The following is a 22,142-nucleotide window of genomic DNA, read 5'->3' on the forward strand; positions in this document are numbered from 1 at the left end:
TCAGCGGGTTCTGGTGGCCATTGGTTATCTGGATCAGGAGGTGCTCTCAATTGCTTCATTGTTGACAGTCCTATTAGATCACATGTTGGCCAGTTTTGCTTTGCCTACTTTGCATTCAAAATGGTTTGTTTTGTGCAAAGTAGAAAAGCTTTTTCTGATTGGATTAGTCAAAAAAGTCAAACTATAAACAGACCGACATCTTTAAACCTTGAATGAATCTGTACCTGGTGTAAGCAGTACTTTGTTAGCAGTGTAATTGCTAAATAGAGTATCCAATCCAATCCAATCCACTTTATTTATATAGCACAGTTTAAAAACAGAGGGTTTGCCAAAGTGCTTCACAATGAACATAACATTATAATAAAATATAATATTACACAAATAGATACAAAAAAAAGCACACATAAGAATAAATACAAGGCACATAAAGGCCATGGACAGACAGTGAAAGCATACAAACAGGTAAGACACAGCTCAGACTGACTGGTAAGCGAGGGAAAAGAGGTGGGTCTTTAGGCGGGACTTAAAAGCTTCAAGAGTGGGCGACAATTGAACATGAGGGGGCAGGTCGTTCCAGAGCCTGGGGGCTACCGATGAGAACGCTCGGTCCCCCCTGGTCTTTTTCTTTGTTTTTGGGACTACAAGCAGCAGCTGATCAGCCGACCTCAAAGCCCTTGAGGGGGTGTACACATGTAAGAGGTCGGAGATGTACTCTGGGGCCAGCCCATTAAGAGATTTAAAAACAAACAATACAATCTTAAAATGGACTCTAGGTCTACACAACAAGATTTGGACTTATTTGGTGCTATTTTCTCAGTGGATCCATTTTACAAATAGTTTCTAGTGACATACTTTGGCTCCGCACTAACGAAAAATCAACTGTACTATAATTTCACTAGTTTCATTGAATAAGATAAAATCAGAAGAAGTCCTTGGGGCTGAAGCTTTGTAGTCAGAATATAACATGTCAGATGCTTCAATTAATGCTTTTACACAATTAAAAAAAGAGTGTTGTCAGCTAAAAGACGTGGACTCTATACAAAGAAACAACAATGCGTACAAAGGAACAAGTCATTCTTTCCAAGCACGGCTGAGTGTGGTCTGTGTTTGTAAGGCCTCTTCATGAGAGCCTTTCATCCCTGTTCCTCAAAGGACACAATAAAGCTGTCAGTCAGCGTGTCAGTCAGTCAGGACGCAGCCCGGTCTGTAATGCTTTGGACTGGGACTCTGGTGGATGCTCCATATCTGACATGAGCGGCCTCTCACGATGATGGACCCAGGGTCTCTTGCGATGTGGCGACTGTGAATGGGTGGCAGAGCTGACCCTTCTCTCTCAGTTGCTCAGCTTCAAATATGTGGCTCCGTCGCAGCAGGCATCTGCCCGGCGAGCGCGAGGAGGGGGGGTGGCGAGTTGCTGACACCTGTCTCTCCCAGGACGAGCCCGCCTTTGTGACGCGGTAGAGTCTGGGTAGGCTGTCGGGACAGGCCTGAGACAGAAATGACAGGGCCGCGGACAAGGGCCAGGCTGCATGCTGGGAGCAACACTGCAGTCCAACACAAACAAGAGTCCTCCTCCCTTCTCTGGCTCTGCAGCGAGGCCCACAGCTGGCAGCTGAGAAGCCTCAGGCACTGAAAGCAGCGCTGTGAGCCACTGACTCCCCAACAATGCTAATCATGGTCGGACCTCCAAAACACAAACACAGAAAATCAAACGCAGCTTGGACCGTGTGTTAGTGGCAAGACTTCAAACTCAGCAGACATAGGCGCGGCGGATCTGTTCATTATGTCATTCCTGCTTGGCAAGCTCATACTTCTGAGGCCCGTTCGAAAGCAGACGCCACTTAATTGTTATCAGGTCTGTGTTGAGGCAGTCTGAGCAGAGACACTGACAAAGAAAACTCCCCTGGAGAGGATGAGACTTCTCACAAATAGCTGCAGAACCCAACACGTTATGGATATGGAGGAACCGTGGAGGGGGTGGAGGCATCAACTCGCCTTGCTCACTGACCACAGTTAGAACGATGTGACTAATTGGCCTAGTTTCCCTTTTAATTAATCATGCCTCGCTGACAGTTACCTGTACCACACATCATCATTAGTCAAGAGGAGTCCCAGCCCCGTGTGATAAGAGAGGAGGATACACCTCATCAACTCATTTTACGCTATTTATTTGCAAACAATCAAAGAAGAAATATGTAACACCTTCGCCTTCGCCTTGTTTAAAGGAGCCGTCTACGGATAGGGTTGGGCGATCACAATATATACTGGGGGACAGTATCGTTTTCTCAAAATTGCTACATACTTTTTTTAAACATAACACATATACTGCCAAGGAAGTTATGTTATGAAAGGATACTGGGCCTGATGTTGATGAAACGTGTTGGTATGGGCCAAGAAGAACTCCAAGAAGATACAGGCCGGCCCATAGGGGCGCTAGGGGCGCCGCCCCACCTCTTGCCAGATACAAAATAAAAAAAATATTAAATAAAAAAAATAACTTTAAAAAAATATATTTAAAAAATATATATATTTTATATTTTAATTTTTAATGAACAAGGTAAATATCATACAATTAGTATCACAAAAATGTATAATCTACAATACAATCTCGTTTAAAATTGTGTTACGATGTCTAAAGTTACTGATAAGTCACCTGTTTCCTGCCTGGCCTTGCCCATGGCATTAGTTTATCATTACGGGGCAGAGCCCCCGAGCGAAACAGCAGCAACCAGCAGGTTGCAAAAGTCTCAATAGTAAACTGTGCCGCCGAAACATAATTTCAGCCAATCAGCGCCGTCAAATATTTTGGTCACGTGGGCGCTCACGTTGGCGCCCATGTTGCTTACGTGCGTTAACGTGAGGAGTTGTTTTTTAGACTCGTGAGTAACCAAGGTGACGCAGTATTTGGATGAGAATGGTGTGCAGGTGGAGTCGCCGGAACCTCGGTCCGCCAAAGAGCTACTCTCCAATCCTTTTGAAAGGAGAAGTTTGGGAGATAAATTGATACTTAAAGACCTTGGACCGGACCAACCCGATTTGTATATATCACAGCAGGCTCGTGAAAAAGACAAAACGTATCAACAAGGCTTCTCACTTGGCTAGCTGGATGCAAACAGGTAAATGCTATCTTTTGTTTCACATGCTTGCTCTTCAAACAGCCGGGGACAGATACGATCTGTTCAGAAACTAGACAAAAGTTAAACAAGTACAAACCACAGACTGTCTGTGTCATGGAGAATACAGTCGCTGGTTTATTTATGTCTGTAGGCCGTTGTTGTGAGTGTGGATGGTCGGAGCATATATAGCGTTAGCTTAGCCAAGCTCCATTCAGGGAACAAGCATTCTAAAAGGTTTTTCGCCTGCCGTCTGTCTGCAGACTTGTCAAAGCATTAATTCATGGTTTTTACTAACCGGTATCAGTATGTTGTTACGTCGGCATCATTTTGAAACGTGTATTATAATTAAATCACGGCCAAATATGTTACTCTTGTTGTAGCTGTAGCTCCCGAGCCAGCGCGTCTTGTTTGAATGATGCGAGTAAACACAGCTGACAGCTGCGGTGAAACTCGAGCGACTAGAGCGATGCGATAGGAGCGTTTAGAGCGAAGCGAATATTCGCATCGCGTCCGGTCTGAACGCAGCATTAAAGCGAGCTCCGCGCTGCACTGGAAACGCGCCATTACATCACCAGAAGTCCTAATTTAAGGGGTCATTTCTCCCCAAAAAAATGTTTTACTCACTCTATCAATAGCCCCACCACAAATATTTTCCACCAGCCGCCACTGCCCTCAACTCTGAACAACAAGTCAGAAAAGACTTGCTGGGTTAACATCATATAACAAAGAACCATTCTGGATGAAAGCTAATGTTGGGTTGAAGGGTTAGGATACAGCACATCTGTACAACTAGGGTTAGGGTTATATACTGTACATGAACCTGGATATATTTTCAAAAACGATTAAAATAAAGAATGATGTTAAAATATGGGTTAATCTAGCTGATTGTGTAATGTTTATTCTTTTAAAACTTATTTTTCCTGAGCGCCTACCCATTTATCCGTCCCGTAATTCGGTTCTGCTTAAAAAATGAAATGGTTTCTTCCGTGGCCCATGCTAAACCTTTCCAATAGGTTTAATGGCAATTGGATCAGTAGTTGTTCCTTAACCCTGCTGACAATCAGACGAATGGAACGACAAACTGAACCAAAGGCATTACTTCCTTGGCGAGGTAGGTTGTATAAAACCAAAATGATCGTTTTAAAAAAAGCATTCAAACCAATCCCAGGATCTAAATGACCTCCCTCTGCATTATTACATTCAATCATTATTTGGAAAACCATCTGTGCGCCTCCCTTCAGCCTCGTTCAGAACGAAGGGATGAATTTAATTAGAGGGTAACACTCTGTCCACAGAATGCTCAATAGAAACGCACATGTGTCACAACAAAAGTCATTGTTCCAGTCCCTCACAGAGAGCTGATGCTGCCTCTCAGGACTCAGGAAGCCCGCAGATGATTGACAGCTCCATCTTTATAGGGGCCATCCAACAAAAAGGCCATCCCCACCCACTGGGCTGAATGGAGACCGGCGGTTAAAAGAGATTGGACAAATAATATAAAAAAACCCATCTTAAAGACAAATGGGGTAAAAAACATGACACACATTCCCGCTTTGTGCCGAGGAATACTGATCCTAGGCGAATTCTAATTGGACTCATTGTTAATCAGTCAGCTCGGGTTTTTCCTTCCACGCCGGCATTTTAACAACTCCCCATATGTTGTTTAATGCAACGTTATTTGGTCTTATCTGACTCATAAAGGGATAATTACCACTTTCATAAGGCAATAAACACCTTGTTACATTCAGGAGATTGTATCCGGACATCATGTAGCCAGGATGTGGTGGGAAGCTGCATATAAACACACTGGAAAACGGCCTTGCTTCCATTTGCAGAGGGAGGATGTTCGAGGTGAGATAGACTACACGCATGTGGATGGAGGCTTGATGGATATCATCTGAAACATACCAAGAAAAGAGCTGGTAGGGTAATGGCCCGCCTGAACTCACACAAATAAATGTCCTGCAGCCTGTGCTGACATAGTTAAAAATGAAGAGAAATGTGGCTATGTAAAATTCTCTACAAGCTGTTAATATTTCATGAGTAGCCATTCTGACACTGACAGTATATACCTAATTTGTATGGCACGCAAGTAAAGGGGATGGGAACAGATGGGGGGGGGGGTTTAAAGAGACATGGGATAAATGGGAAGATATATGGGGTTGAGGTGGAAAAGCGTCTCCAGAAAGACTTCAGCATGAGCAGAGCGCGCTGTCAGTGACATTTTTGGAAGTCAGCATAGTACAAAGAACATTTGAAATGGGCCATTTAACAGCACTGTACTCCACTCCCAGCCGATGCTACCATTTGCATACTTCATATCAGATGAAGATGGATGGTGAAAATCAATGTCACCGAGATGAGCGTTTTATCAAGGTTACGCTATCCTCCAAACTCCTAAAAGCTCTTTATCTCATCTCTGTTGTCGGAATATGAACTTATCAACACAATGTCTGTACAGCAGCCATGTGCATTCATCAGCAGGAGAACAATGCCAGGGTGGCCAGTTGGCTTCTAGAACTGAAACTAATGACTAGTGTGACTATAAATTATCTCCCACTTAATTGATTTGATTGATTCATTTTCGTTTGGGCAAAGAATTTCCAAAAGATAACTCTGTTTCATTGTTGATGCTTTTAGAATGCTTCTTTTGTTCAACACAAAGTGAGTGAGTATCTTTATGGATTACACATTTGTCCACCAATAAATCAACTAAATGTCTGACTATTGTAGCACGCTTGATATTTAAGGTTTGATCTTTGTGACAATAAATCCCTTAATTATGCCAATTACAATGAATGGCAGGATCTAAAGCAGGCTTTACGTTTTTAGATCATATAAACTTTATCAACATTACAGCAGAATGTTAAGACGTAACGTAAAACTGTTCATCCTGTGTCAAAGTCACGTTTAAAAGTTTGTTTGACTCATCAACCCATCTGAATCTGTGTACTAAGTCACTTACTTCCGCGCCCCTTATTTGAACTGCTAATTGTCGTTTGGATTTGCATTGGAACTTCTTGTATATATACACTGAACAAAAATATAAACGCAACACTTTTGTTTTGCTCCCATTTTTCATGAGATGAACTCAAAGATCTAAAACATTTTCTATAAACACAAAATAACCATTTCTCTCAAATATTGTTCACAAATCTGAAAAAATCTGTGATAGTGAGCACTTCTCCTTTGCCGAGATAATCCATCCCACCTCACAGGTGTGGCATATCAAGATGCTGATTAGACAGCATGATTATTGCACAGGTGTGCCTTAGGCTGGACACAATAAAAGGCCACTCTGAAACGTGCAGTTTTGCTTTATGGGGGGGTCTGGGGGGGGTCAGAAAACCAGGCAGTATCTGGTGTGAGGGGTAGGGGTAGGGGTAGGGTTAGGGGTAGGGTTAGGGTTAGGGTAATGTTGTGAATCGAGTGGCACATGGTGGTGGTGGGTTATGGTATGGGCAGGCGTATGTAATGGACGACGAACACAGGCCACTCGATTCACAACATTACCCTAACCCTACCCCTAACTCTACCCCTAACCCTACCCCTACCCCTCACACCAGATACTGCCTGGTTTTCTGACCCCCCCAGACCCCCCCAATAAAGCAAAACTGCACGTTTCAGAGTGGCCTTTTATTGTGTCCAGCCTAAGGCACACCTGTGCAATAATCATGCTGTCTAATCAGCATCTTGATATGCCACACCTGTGAGGTGGGATGGATTATCTCGGCAAAGGAGAAGTGCTCACTATCACAGATCTTTTCAGATTTTTGAACAATATTTGAGAGAAATGTTTATTTTGTGTATATAGAAAATGTTTTAGATCTTTGAGTTCATCTCATAAAAAATGGGAGCAAAAACAAAAGTGTTATATTTTTGTTCAGTGTATATAATAGTCTCAGCCCTGATAAATCAAAGGGAAATACTATCTTGATTCCTCAAATATTATATACAGACGGAGCTTCTATAGTGGGTCCTTGGTCGGACCTCAGCAGGTCTTTGTTGCTAATGTCAGTCTCATATTATTATAGCATGCTTTTGTACCACTGTGTGGTTTTTGACTGTTGCTTATTTCCCCACTTGGATGGAGCCGTAACCCCGTGGAACAATAGTAATGTCTCCATTTGACCCCCTCCTCGTCTCTAACACCGATCATATCACAACCTGTGCTCTTCAGTCGTGTTTGGTGAAACATCATTACACGTCTGAGGCTACAGGAGCCTTCCCTTTGTCCGCATGATTAGCTCCTGGTTCCTCATTACGGAGGTGAGGCCTGGACTTCCATTTCAAGCCTTCGTGACTCCCACCTTGAGTCCACTAGTCATAAAAATGTCATGGCAGCTATAGACCACAGACCACACTGAGATCTAACAGGAATCCCACGCTCAGGGCCAGACCCGGACACGGACACCGGCCACAGTTTGGAGGTCAGTGAGGCGTCTCTGCGTGGGACTTCTCCCCATGCTCACCCTCTCCACCCTGAAAGTGACCTCTGCCAAGTGCACATCCTCCGTTAACTCTCTGGGTTACGGTTGCACCGTGGAGAGAGAATGACAGACCATAATAAAAGAGGAAGGGGAGCAAACTACAGTAACCATCAGCTATGTCTGGAGGAGGATGTGTGCAAGTAACAAAGAGCTGTCAAACTCTCAGGTCCTCAGTGAAGTCAAATTGCTTAAAAAAGGAATAAAAGGCTCCAATGCAGAGACATTCCAAATTCGGTGCCCCCGCCTGCTGGGACCCCCGCTGACGCCCAGACGATCACTCTCCACGCTTTAAGTTCCCCACCATGTCGCTGGTGTCGCTGCTGGGAAGGCGTCCAAAAGCCACGATGCATTTCTGCTATGGAACATTTGTTTCCTTTCGGGGAGGCGCGGGGCCCCAACATGCTCATACAGTTTTCGGTGCTGCCACATTGCATGACAGTTTATTTTGGGAAGCGCACGGTTGGCACCTGAGACACAAAGCTGACAAAGCACTCGGTGTCACTTCAATGAGGCCAGTTGGTGCCGTAACAATGCCTCTGGCCGTGCAGAGCTACAACATGGACAACACCGCGCACAGTCTCTTGGCAAAGACTCAGAGGAGGCATCAGCTGTTTGCACAATTTCATCTTCAGAGAGAAAGCAACACACAATCTCTAAATCTGAGAGCGGCAGGAGGGATCCACCTCAGATTATTGGAGTTTAATTAAAGCTGAGCTGCTCTGATGGACTGTTCTCCAGGTCGGGTGCTAACCTGGCTTCAGCCCAATGCATGCTGGGAATACATCCAGCAAATCTAGCTCCAGTTATAAGAATAACATGTAAGGCAATAGCTGGACAAATGAAAACCTCTGAATAGTGGAAAAGAGCTTCAAGAATGAACCGGAGAGACACCTCCTGTTGTATTCATACACCCTGCATTTTGAAGTATTATTACAGATTGAATATTTATATATAAATAAGATATTTTGTAATATATAATATAATTATATAATATACATTTGGTCAAATAGACAAACAGTCGGATCAGATATGATACAAAATGTGCATTTTTATTTAACCTTTTATGAATTATTTGTACTTCAGTATGAATATAACTATTAACTTGATTATCAATAAATCTGTTAATAATAAAATATATATATATTCACCAGAGTTTCTCAAGCACAAGGTTAATTAAATATCTCCATAGATATTCATTTGAACGATAAAGAACCAAAAACAGGGAATTCTTAATATTAATGAGGCTAAAAAAAGCATTTTCTCCCATTGTTGCGTAGAAATGACTTTATTACTTTATTAGTCAATTATCAATATAGTTGGAGATAATTTCTTTGTCTATCAATTAATATCATTCAACTCATTGTCACAGCTCTGAGTATCAGCAACAAATCGTAAATTAGGATATACGACCACATTTTGAAGCTAGCTTGAGTGAGTAATATCTGTCACAGTCACAGAAATATAACAGGACTGATATTGTCCTACATAACCAACAGTAGTTGATGTCAGCAGTGCAGTCGTTCATTACAGTAATGAATGGTGTGAACTACATCTACAGTGAGGATATAGACACTTTTTGGCATTTCTTCATTATAATCGTCCCTCAGATTGTGTTTTCATCTCAGCCGGTGGAATGACAAAGACATGAGTAGCTGCATTAGCATTAGCTCGGCCAATTATGAGCCTTGGCGGGATGCTTAAAGGAATGGTATGCTCATGACACTCATTTTTAAAAAATTATCATCCGATAAAACAGACCAGTCTCTGCCAGTCTCTCTTTTTTTTTTTTAATCCGATGACATTATCAGTGATTTTAAACTGATTATATACTCGAAATAACATCAACACTGTGGGCGCCGCCATTTCCCGGACGTGACGTATATCCATGCGTTTGGTTTTCGAAGACACGTTGATCTCCATGTTATTTACTGTAGTTTCTCCTATTCAAATATGCCTCACTGTATCGCGAAATATTGCCATAATTCTGATAGGGAACAATCCCGGAATGCTCGGTTCCATCTGTTTGCCAAAAAGGTAAGCATAAGAAGTACATTTCAGAGGCAGTGGCTAGCGAAATGTGGCCGTCCCGAACCGAGAGATTCACAGGCTCATGTATGCAGCGAACATTTCACATTTCCGGACGACTACTCTGAGAGTATGATAAAACATAACATGGGATTTAAAGAACAACCATTACTTAATGGAGATGCAGTACCATCGGTCTTTCTGGTGTCATCACCGACCAGGACACCAGTTCGGCCAGTTGAGAAATCGCCCTCTGCAAGTGTGAAGCGACGGAGGAGCAGAAGTAGTGCTCGGAGTAAGAATAAGGTATGTTATAGCGCATTTCCATTGCAGCGGCTAGCCCCGTTTTAACGTCCAGGCCAGGACAGTTTTTGGTGGCCTTTCCATATAGCGTAGTACCGGCTAGTGTGTATTTCCCCCCAGTTTTTCCGGCTCCATAAAATCGTGATTCTATGGCCAGGGACAACGAAGCTGAGTATGCTAAACTAGAGAGGGAATCGCTAGCAAGGGTGGTACTACATGCATACATATAGTATATTATATCATCTTCCCATTATACACACATGCATTTCCAAACATTTGAAGTTTTTCCTTGTACGATGTGAGGGTCTTAGGACAGAGGGTGTCGTATTGTCATACTGATATGTATGGCTGAATTCCCCCATCCAATCTCTTCACATTGGTCAAAACTTGTTCCTCTGCTGACGAGTCCGAACTGAAATACTCCACCATGTTTCCGTGTGTTGACAAAGTGAACGCATGGATGACGTCACGACCATCACGTGACTACTGAAAATGGCAAACATGGCGGCGGCCCTGACGGAATATACAGGTCTTGATAAAAAGAGCTATAAAATCATTATTTACCGGGGAATATCGCTGATTTCTTCAGGGTATGGTTTAAACATAACGTTTCACTAAATACTGAAGTTTTGATTAATTATCTAATGAGTGGACCATTCCTTTAATGTAGCTCAGTGAGGGGGGGGGGGGGGGGGGGGATTGCTGCTGAGAGGAGAGTCAGCAGCTCGTGGTTAAGGGAATGAAAGGAATACTGAAGAAACACAGATTTGGACTGGGATTATTGTATAAAATACTCATGTGATAACTTCACGACCTTTGACTTCAGTTGTGGTTATGTTAATACTACATGTTGTATACATACACTACCTGCTGCCACACACACTCTGAAGAGGAGAGTGAACACATATCCTGTTTCTCATGATGCAGTTCAGATAAGATTACAGGCAGTTAAAGAACACACACACAAAAGAACATACCCCCCCCCCACAGACACACCCCCCCCCCACACACACACACACACCCCCCACACACACAACACACACACACACACACACACACACACACACACACACACACACACAACACACAACACACACACACACACACACACACACACACACACACACACACACACACACACACACACACACACCACACACACACACACACACACCACACACACACACACTTGTACTGTAAAGTGACAGAGCAACTGCTTTGCTGTGTTAAATATCAGATGCAAATGAAAAGAGAAAATCTATCATGACTCTAATGTGGCCTGATAGGAGGGGGCGCTCTCCTCTGAGGAGCGGTGTGGAGGAGGGTGATGTATGGAGGAGCTGGATGAGAGGTGAAAAGCGTAGCGAGATGGACGAAGGGAGGGGTGGATTGCTGGGAGGGAAAGGGGGGTGGGGGGGGGGGGTGCAGTCCTGCCCTGACTCCTGAGAGCCCAGGGCAAAAGTGGAATAAATGTTGATTAGTGTTGATTTTGTCCAACGACCAGCCGGCAACTGACAGTGGGGACTAAGCTGCAGCGAAAGGGAACCATTAATCTTGGTCTGGTTTAAGTAGTGTATATTAATTTGTGTCATTTCCACTACGTGGAGAGAGGCCTCTCTCTCTCTCTCTCTCTCTCTCTCTCTCTCTCTCTCTCTCTCTCTCTCTCTCTCTCTCCCCCTCTCTCGTCTCTTTCTCTCCCTCACAGTGTTTGAAAGCCGTGCAGCCGAGCCTCCGTCACACACACACACACACACACACACACACACACCACACACACACACACACACACACACACACCACACACACACACACACACACACACACACACACACCACACACACACACACACACAACACACACACACACACACAACACACACACACACACACACACACACCGTACAGTCGGAGCCTGGAGGTGGCGTCAGCGGGGGAAAGTGGAGGAAATGAGATTTCAAACACTACATTATGGAAAATGAACTCCTGGGGGGTTGGTATGGCAACCACAACCAAATGTGCCATTGCATGTTCAATTTAACGTGCATAACAAATTTGCAGACTTGATTAAATTCGTAACATATTAAGGAGGGCCGTGTATAAAAAGAACTGTGTGCCTGCAGCGGGTGAGATTGCACAGAACGGGAACATAAATGGCAGAACTGATATTTAAGCAGCGCGTCGCACAGGAGTCGACGTGCAGGTAAAAGATTGAGCCTCGCGCTCTTTTACGAGTCTACTCGGATCTCGCCTTCGTTCTGTAATCTCCACTCTGGCAGGGCTGCTCACAGCTAAATGTAATTTTTCTACAAGGTGCATTCCAGTGGCCTTCAGCCAAGAGGGGAAAATCATTCATCAGTTCAGGAAACTGAAAATATACCAGTTAAATATACAAAACAATGCAGCGGGAGGACGGGAGTTTCACTGTACAGAAACTTCTCTCGGAAAAGACAAAAAAAAAAGATCACTTTCCTCATACTTATGATGTCAGGGTTAATTAACAAATGGCGGCACAGTAAGATTCCTATAATTAAGCTCATTAATATGATTAACATGTATCAATTAGGCGACTGACAATTTGCATAATGTATAATGTAAGCACATTGTTCTATACTGTAATGGTATTAACACACCATTTACAATGCTGTCACTGCTTGATGATTCTGTGATTAGGATTCTGCATCAAACAGTCCTGCTTCACCGGCTGAGTCTAAACCTGGTCCGAGAGCAGACTCAGAATGCAGAGGTCCGCTGTCTCTCGGTGGCTGATTGGACAGAGATTGGGGAACCAGCTGTGGCCGAGAGCCTGCTGTATCAGCACGGAGGAGGAAGGACAAGAGGAAGACAAAGCTCCACGTATCTGTGTGTGTGTGTGTGTGTGTGTGTGTGTGTGTGTGTGTGTGTGTGTGTGTGTGTGAGTCCACCGAGAGGCAGCGTCACACAGCTAACACACTCCTTCACTGTCTGACAATGGCCCTTTCTCATTTCTCTAACTCCCCTCCTCGACTCCTATCCTCGAGACTTAGTCCCGCCCATAGGAGATGCGAACGGAGGAGTCGAGGAGGGGAGCCGAGGGGAAGCAGCAGGCGGTTAGAGAAATGAGAACTCCTCTCCTCTGAGCGGTCATTTTAAAGAGACGTCCATCAATGATGACAGGAGGCACAGCAGCCCTCTGTCTGATGGACAGATGTGTTCATGACGACTTATATATTTACTTTTAATTCATTCACATGCGGTATAATGAGACAATAACAGGCTACAGATGCGGACACACACACACACACACACACACACACACACACACACACACACACACACACACACACACACACACACACACACACATATATATATATATATATATATATATATATATATAAATATATACCATTTCAGAATCAAATAGAGCACTCTCATAATAACGTAACACTATCAGAGACTGGATATATAGCCCCCCCCCCCCCCCCCCTCTCTGGTCGCTACAATGAGGGAAATAAATTACGGGCCAAAAGTTTTATTTACAAGTATTAAAAGTAAGCAGAGGACACCAAACCAACTGAGTAGGCCTGTTATACGAGAGATATATATTATACACACTGCTCTGCTTTCTGCACGGACCTCACAGCTGTTCTCTCTGGAAACATCGCGTTGCGAGGAAAGCAGTTTCTAAAATAATATCCAGGGGATGCATGCAGAGCTGTCATTGGCTGAGATAAGTCCGGCCGTGTATCACGACGCTTTGAAACATCTCTGTTCCCGGAAATGCATCCAGGAAGGAGCCGTGGAGGCCGGCTCAGATGATTGGTCGTGCTTTTTACAGTACTACGGCTTCCACAGACATTTTTGCAGTGGCGAACCGTGTCTATCGCAACTGGACCTTCTGTAGACACACACACCCCCCGCTACCCCCCCCCCCCCCCCCCCCTCCGCGGCATTATAATGTCCGTCTTTTCACTGAATTGTCATCTTGAAAACTCACAACAATTCCGCAACAACTTCATCTTCACCTGTTGCACTTGTCATTTCAACGTTAAAAACAATAAAATGGCATGAATTGCTTCGTCGCATTCATCTAGATCAGTGCTTCTCAAAGTGTGGTCCGCGGACCACTGGTGGTCCGTGAGCACCCCCTAGTGGTCCGTGAGTATATTGGTAACATTTCACATTTGAAATTAATTAAGTTTTCCGCACTCTCGCGGGAATATCTCCGCAATGGAGCGAGCTTAAGTTTCATGATATAGCCCAGATAAACACCTTCATCACACATGTTGCCACTTGTTTGTACCATTTTCAGGCGATTTGTAATCTGTTCTAGAAAAACGATGTGTTGATATTTGTGGAGTTAGGTGGTCCGCGAGTGTTTTTTTATTGGTTAAATGGTCCTTGGTATGAAAAAGTTTGAGAAACACTGATCTAGATCCTCTGTCTCGAGCCAGTTAACTAGCGGGCCTTCTAGAACACCCTGGAACCGAGGGAAACTCTGAAAGAATACGCCCATTGGCTACAAATCAATATATGATTGGTTGATCAAACTGTCAGTCCAAACGTACGCTCTCATTCAGTGCAACGGCCAGGGCATTCTATCAAGGATGTAGAATACCTTGGTTGAAGGATATTCTACCCAGAGACCCAGAACAAGATCTGATTGGTTGCTTTCTTTTCTAACACAAAAATACTGAAATGCGTAGTGCATGGTCCGAGAAGGACAAACAAATCAACGTAACACTGTAATATTACAGATCATCAACACAGATACCATTCTCATTTATTCATTTTATATACATTTTATTTATATAATTAAATCGATTTTTTGTTTGTTTTATCTGAGTGTTCCAGGGTATTCTCTGAATACCTTGAATACCTGATGGTTCGCCACTGCATTTTTGTATGCATTTATTGTCAAAGCATTTAATGTATTCATTGCTATCAGGATGTTAAGAGCATTCCATGGAATGTAACAAAAAGTGTTTCTGAAATGAATTACCTACCCCACCTTTAAACTGCAGGAATTTGAATTGAACTGATACAGAAAAAACTATTTGAAAAAATGTACACATTTTTACGTATTTAAAATATTGTGTTATTTTAAAAGCAAAAAGGACTAAATGTGGTACCAGGTTCCTAAAAGTGAGAATTGGCGACTTTTCTTGAAATGTGAATCTCAATCACACATTTCCAGAGTTCAAAAGTCTTTATTGGCCTTTTTTTAGAAGTTGGTAGTTAAAGCAAAAAACAAGTTCTCCTCTCAATGTGGTGACTATTTTCCACAGTTATTCACAATGTATTGACCAAACCATGAATTTAATAATCTGGAAAATAATTTTCAAAAATAATCGATATTGAACAAATGTTTGTTAACAGCCTGATTTACAATCCAAAATATATTAAGTTTAAAATGATATACAGCAAAGAGAGCCAGAAGCAAAAACGCTTAGAGTGTTCCTTTAATCATGACTCATCAAAAACTTTCATTTTAGGTCAATAGACACATGAATTAGTGGGATAATTGTTTGACCAGTGGGCTACCTGACGAGTCGATGAAGTGACGGCTTCCAGGCACCTTCCATAATCAGACCTCTGGCTCATTTCATCTGTCAAACACTCCTCGCTGCCCTCCGTAAAACACCCTATTTTCACCCTTCCAGAAATAACATTACATCACTCGGCCAGTCATTTTTATAAATGGAGGATCCCTTAGGCCTGAAACCTTACACTACACAAACACCGGGCCACAAGAAAGCCGGCCTTTTGTTGAGGTTGAGAGGGAAAAAATTAAACAGCAAGTCAGAGCAGCACATTTACTGAACCGCTCAGTCAAGGAGTGGTTCTGTTTGACACCGCCGAGATTTATGATGTTGGTGAAGTGTTTACAGAGGTCAAGGCGGCTCATTTTCCAAATCAGTTTGTCAAGCATTTGCTTATCTAAAGACGCCTTTTCATCAATCATAAAAAAACTGATGGTGAGAAGAAAACTGTTAAAAGTATCAGTGTTTTTACAAAGATATATTACATAGAGAGAAAACTTGGATTAGGCTGTTAGAAATGTACCAGCCTGTTACCTTCAGTTAGTGGAAGGGTTAGGTTTCACGGGCCAATAGCAGCAGAGGCAAATAGTTTGGATATATTTTTGGAACGTCTCCTAACAGAGCCGCACTGTTTTTACCTTTGCTCCACATTTTGGACAATATTTAATATGCGTTATATATTTTTACGTTTCATCTCTTCTTAGGAATGCCACACACACACACACACACACACACACACACACACACACACACACACACACACACACACACACACACACACACACACACACACACACACACACCACACACACACACACACACACACACACACACACACACACACACACACACACACACACACACACACACACACACACACACACACACACACACACACACACACACACACACACACACACACACGCACGGTGTCTGACAGGATTCCTTTGAAGTAAAAAAGACAACCCAAATATGCCTGGAATGAAACCGGGCAAAGACGGTTTCTGTCAGAATAAGAATTTTAAAAAAGCGAGCGTGGTTTAAATAAAGTGTTCCTTCCTCTCGAGTGTTGCTGCACCATTGTTTGTTTACACAGTACTGCACAATATTTGTGTTGGCCATCCCTCACTCCAGCCCAGTAAAAATACACAGAGGGGGTCAGGAGTTCAAGCCCTAGATCAACACTGGCATTGTTCCTGCAGGTGCTGTCAGCCGCTGCGGGGCCGAAAATATACACAAGCAGCTCTGAGGATACGCACTGAGGATACACTGTGAGGATACACTGTGAGGATACACACTGAGGATACACTCTGAGGATACACACTAAAGATACACTCTGAGGATACACTCTGAGGATACACACTGAGGATACACTCTGAGGATACACACTGAGGATATACACTGAGGATACACTGAGGATACACTGAGGATACACTGAGGATACACACTGAGGATACACCGAGGATACACTCTGAGGATACACACTGAGGATATACACTGAGGATACACTGAGGATACACCGAGGATACACCGAGGATACACTCTGAGGATACACTGAGGATACACACTGAGGATACACTGAGGATACACACTGAGGATACACTCTGAGGATACACTGAGGATACACACTGAGGATACACTCTGAGGATACACACTGAGGATACACTCTGAGGATACACTGAGGATACACACTGAGGATACACTCTGAGGATACACTGAGGATACACACTGAGGATACACTCTGAGGATACACTCTGAGGATACACTCTGTACATGCTACAGCTGAAACTGTCTACATGCACTCTGAAATATGTAAAGGAGGGAACGTTGGTAGGACAGGACGCTTTGTTTCTTCGGACCAGGTTATATCACTCAAACACCGTTATAATTCCAATAGCTTCTTTCAGCCGTCTCTCAAAGCCTTGGTGTAACGTCAGGATATAGCACCTGAAGAAGGTTCTTTTGTTAATAGAGTACAGAACTGCAGCCATTGCAGACGGAAAGGAGCTTTTAGCTATAATATAGCATCTTTTCTCTCTTTGAGAATAATGTGTTTTTATGCATGGTCCTTGTTTAATAAAAACATAATTAAATACAAATAAGTGAATCCACAGAAGATGTATTGGCCACTGTTTTAATTGTTAATCTTAAGTCATTTAAATAAAGTTCAGTTTTTAGTTGTTAGTTATTTTCAGCCACAACAACGGCTTTCTCTTTTTCTTCGTTTTATATCATATTAAAATGAATACTTGAAAAAGTTTGACTGAAAAAACAACTCACTTTTGTGCACACATATTTGTGGTATTTACAAACCAAGAAGACAATATCAACAATAACAAAATGAACCGTTAGTTTCAGCAAACTTCAAAACGACCAATACTACGATACAACCGACTTCCCAACATCAGAATCATCAGAACCTCCACTGACCTCACAGCTGTCCTTTCACTTCCAGACATCCATAACACTTTGGAGCACATGAGAATAAACAGGTTTGATCCTCGTCAGTCATTTTAATAGATAATAATCAATTCCCAAAGGAGAGCAATCCACAAGAGGGAGCAACAAGCTGCGACTATTTTAAAACCATTCTCCACAAGTCAGTTCATATCGAACTATTTCAGAGACGTGAGCAAAACAATACTGACAACGTCCGACTGTGAGCCTCAGCAGCACCCTGAGGTCAGCGGGAGGGTGCTGGTCACATGTTCACCATTCCTTACCAGGCTCTATCTGGGAGGAGCTTACGAAGCACAACATTCATATCATGACTTTTTCGCGAGACGTTGTGTTTTTTGAGCGACGTGATGCAGTATGCGGACCTGGGTCTTTTGACCAGTATGTACAGGAAGTGACAGCAAAGGTATGGAAAGGTTGAATAAGTGTTTTCACTCACAACTTATAGAGATATGTTTTACCGTAGACAATGCTTTAACACAAATGAATGTAACACACATTTAACAAACCTTTAAAATAAATATTAAATTAAGAAATACAAACATTATCAAATCAAATCAAATCAAATCAAGTTTTATTTATATAACACATTTATAAACGATTTTGGGTCGAGCCAAAGTGCTGTACATATAATAAAAATAGCCTACAGTAGAGACACGTTACAGCAAATACAACAGCACAGATTGTTCCAGAATAAGAGTCAGTGGAGTATAATTCCACCTCAGATCATAGAAATAACATCTAGATATTTTAGTAGCCAATAACAACTCATGAATACTACACCCTAACATCAACACTAACCTCTATCTACGTCCTGCTGGTTTATAATAAGGTGAGATGAGATGGACCTTTCTTTATCGCATTGGGGACATGCAGGAGTGAAGAACAGGACAGTACAGATTCACACGAGGTCAAACACAATACTAAAATTAAAATGAATTCATATAGTAAATGCTAAACTATATATTTGGGTTCGGATAATGGGTTTCTATATGTAGAAGCTGCTTTAACAACTGTATTCAAATATTTCATCTGCACGCCCTTTTGTTGCAGACATTACAGATGAATAAAATGCTTTTGGCAATGACTTCCTTTTTTACCTTGCGTATGTATTAAGTTCCATCTCTGAAGGAAACCAAACTAAGTGAAAGTGTCTGACCGGTTTCTCACTAGAACAAAGCAGATGGATAAAGTCTCCACACACAGGACAGCAGATCTCCAGTGTAACGCTCCTGAGCTGCACCTCAGTATTTATAGGTTGCCAGCAGAAACAGAGAAGAATGGCTTACAAGCAGGAAGGGTCCGGGCTACTTTGTACTCTCAGCACAGCCGAACTCTGGATGAACTCCGAGCAGCGCCAGGGAGTAAAACACTATGCATAGCTGTGTCACTCCCCCTCCTAAAAACCCACCAAGACAACAGAGGGCTTCAAGAGGCCCCCCCCCCCCCCCGCTCCCTCCTGAGGCAGGGGCCGACTCAATACGAGCTGCCGAGGTGAACTTCCATGGAAACTTCCGTGAGAGCTTCCATGAAGCACCAGAAACAACACAACAAAGGTCAAGTATGAAGAGGAAGCACCATCTTCCTCATCCTCACCCTTTCCACTCGAGTCCACATGCTAATGAGTGTGAAACGCGCGGAACGCAACGCCGTCTCTCAGCAGTGTAACTTCTGAAGAGTCCTATCAGTCTGCAGACAGGAAATAAAAAGATGAGCTATCAGTCTGAAGTGCACTGAATTCCATCTGTGCCAATTTCAGAAATGTCACAAGGAAACTGATTTGGAAACATGACTTACGCCTCCTGTGTTACGCTATTTCTCTCCTAGCAATTATTCTGCTGACACGCTCCCCCACAAGCGCTTTAATAGAGAGACACAATGCGCAATAGAAAGAGACGTATTCACCAGACTTGACAGTTAGCTCACAAGGGGAGACATCAACATGCTTGTGACCATTTTGTTCTCTATTATTGCACATTAGCATTAAAAAAAACAACCTCATTCTTATGTTGACATGATAATTGATAAGGACCGCTGGAAGTAAGTGTCCACAGTTCCTTTAGTGAAAGAGTGAAACACCACTTGATGAGCTACAGGAGGAAACACGTGTCAGGGACATTTATATTCTGGATTGTGTTGTGGCGGCACCTCCCACACCAGGTTCTGCTCAGGTCTGAGGAGCGAAGGACCCTGTCATGGTCAATAGCCCACACACGCTGCTGGGGTTTTCTAGCTAACATTAGTGTGTGTGTGTGTGTGTGTGTGTGTGTGTGTGTGTGTGTGTGTGTGTGTTTCACCTTGTTAAGGAGTATTTCTACTACAGTGTGGTATGTCTTGTTATAGAGCAGAATGAATGTGAACGTACCTGTTTTCTCTTTGATTTCACACAAGACATTGAAAAGAGCTGGCTTCATTCTGTGACAGTTCAGAGCGTGTTTCCTGTAACACAAGAGTGGCCTCATCATCATCATCATCATCATCATCACACACACACACACACACACACACACACACACACACACACACACACACACACACACACACACACACACACACACACACACACACACACACACACACACACACACACACACACACACGCAAACACACTATATCTAAAACATCTAAATGATGGACAAGGCTGTATGCTAACCATTTTTAAAAACATTTTAGATAAATGCTGAAGTACAATTACAGATACAAATTATAATAAATAAATATAAATTGTTTATTAACATCTCTGTGTTCACATGTTCTCCAAGTGAACCCTTTTCATTGGATATATCTGGTGTTCTGTGGTTTTAAAAAATGCATAGATTACTGCTTTTTTGACCAACTTTAATAATAATATTTGAAATGTCAGCTTTACTCAATTCAGAGAATTACACACAATGTAATAATTGAGTATCAAAAATAAGGGAATATATTTGCTGTAAACAAGCGGAAAGACACTTTAAAGTCAGTAATTATATTTCAAATTTAGAAGAAATAGTTTTCTTTGGTTTTGTGAATGCACCTTGACTTTATTAAAGTTATTTAAAAATGCGGTCCGTGGGCGACACGTTGGCATCTGACTGTAATATACTTAAATGTTCTCTTCCAGGAGCGACTTATTCCTGTGGAGTGTGCGGGCATGCCATCGTCAGTTTCATCGTCTCAACGCTCTGCAAACCCATTATTCCTACACTCCCATTTACAATCCACTTTATTGCAGATTTAAAAAATCTAAAATATATTTTCTAGGTTTTCTTTCCCCTTCTTTTTTCAATGTGCGCATAGACCTGTTTACCTGGCTTGCGCTTCGTCCAGGCTCTGGTCCGTGATGGTCATAATTTGCTGTAAAATGTCTCCAATGTCCTGTTTCCTCCCGTCGCCGTCCGACCCTCCGGTGCCTTCCTGCATGTGCTGCGGCAGGCCGGGGTGCCCTGCCATGCCTACCCCGGAGTGAGAGTGCATCAGCCGCGTCTGCTCGTCCATCTCTTCCTCGCTCTTATCTAATTCTCAGTGGAGCTCTCGCTGCTGAAATCCTGCAAAAATGCATAAAAAGGAGGAAAAAAAGAAAGGGGAAAAAAATCCCAGTGGTGTTTAAAATATTTGCGCCCGGTGGTTCCTCGCTGCTTGTGGCACGGGGGTGCGTATGGGGGGGAAAGCGGAGATCCGAGCCCTCTTGCTCTGGCTGCCTCTCTCTCAGCTGGTCGGAGCAGAATGTGAAATCTGATCTGAAGTGCTGCTGCCTTCACTGAGAGCGGGGTGTGCGTAAAGAGGCTGCTGAACATGAACTGGGACACGTTTCTCTTGTAATGTGGCGCAGTGATCCCGCTCCTCCTGCCAAATTACAATACAAAAGTGGCTGTGAGAAATAAGAAGTGTGGATTTATTTCACTCACTCCATCCCCCTTTTGCTTTTGTCATACAGTACTGGAGCATGAGGCAGACTCCGCCTCCGCGACATGATTGGGAATATCAGACCATTTAGCCCCACCTTGAGGTGCCTCTCATGAAACGTCGATCATTGCACAGTAGAGGTGGATGCAGAGGAGAGGCTGTGAGATGTGGGAGACTCTACGGAGTGATGAATAGAGACTCAACTCCAAATAAATAAGAGAGGCTGACACCGAGGGTCTGCTCCAGTCCCCCCCTCTGACCCCAGCAGGAGCACCCAGGCAGGGGCGGTTCAAGACCCATTGTACTTGTGGGGCCATGCTGGGGCCGGTTATTTTATGAGGGACA

General features: G+C 43.1%; 1 protein-coding gene across 4 annotated transcripts in view; it reads right to left on the reverse strand.

Annotated features, from left to right (window-relative positions):
* Nucleotides 1–21,736, reverse strand: part of LOC117445417 (pre-B-cell leukemia transcription factor 1) — a 72,826-nt gene extending 51,090 nt beyond the window's left edge. For all 4 annotated transcript variants that reach the window (XM_034081097.1, XM_034081096.1, XM_034081099.2 and 1 more), the window contains exons 1-2: nt 21,202–21,736; nt 20,278–20,351 (exon numbers count right to left, since the gene is read on the reverse strand). In XM_034081097.1, coding sequence (XP_033936988.1) covers nt 20,278–20,351; nt 21,202–21,389 — 262 coding nt within the window. In that variant the 5' untranslated portion in view covers nt 21,390–21,736. The remainder of the gene's footprint in view (nt 1–20,277; nt 20,352–21,201) is intronic.
* Between the last annotated feature and the right edge of the window lie 406 nt (nt 21,737–22,142).

Source organism: Pseudochaenichthys georgianus, chromosome 4 (assembly GCF_902827115.2).
Source record: "Pseudochaenichthys georgianus chromosome 4, fPseGeo1.2, whole genome shotgun sequence".
Classification (NCBI taxonomy): Eukaryota; Metazoa; Chordata; class Actinopteri; order Perciformes; family Channichthyidae; genus Pseudochaenichthys; species Pseudochaenichthys georgianus.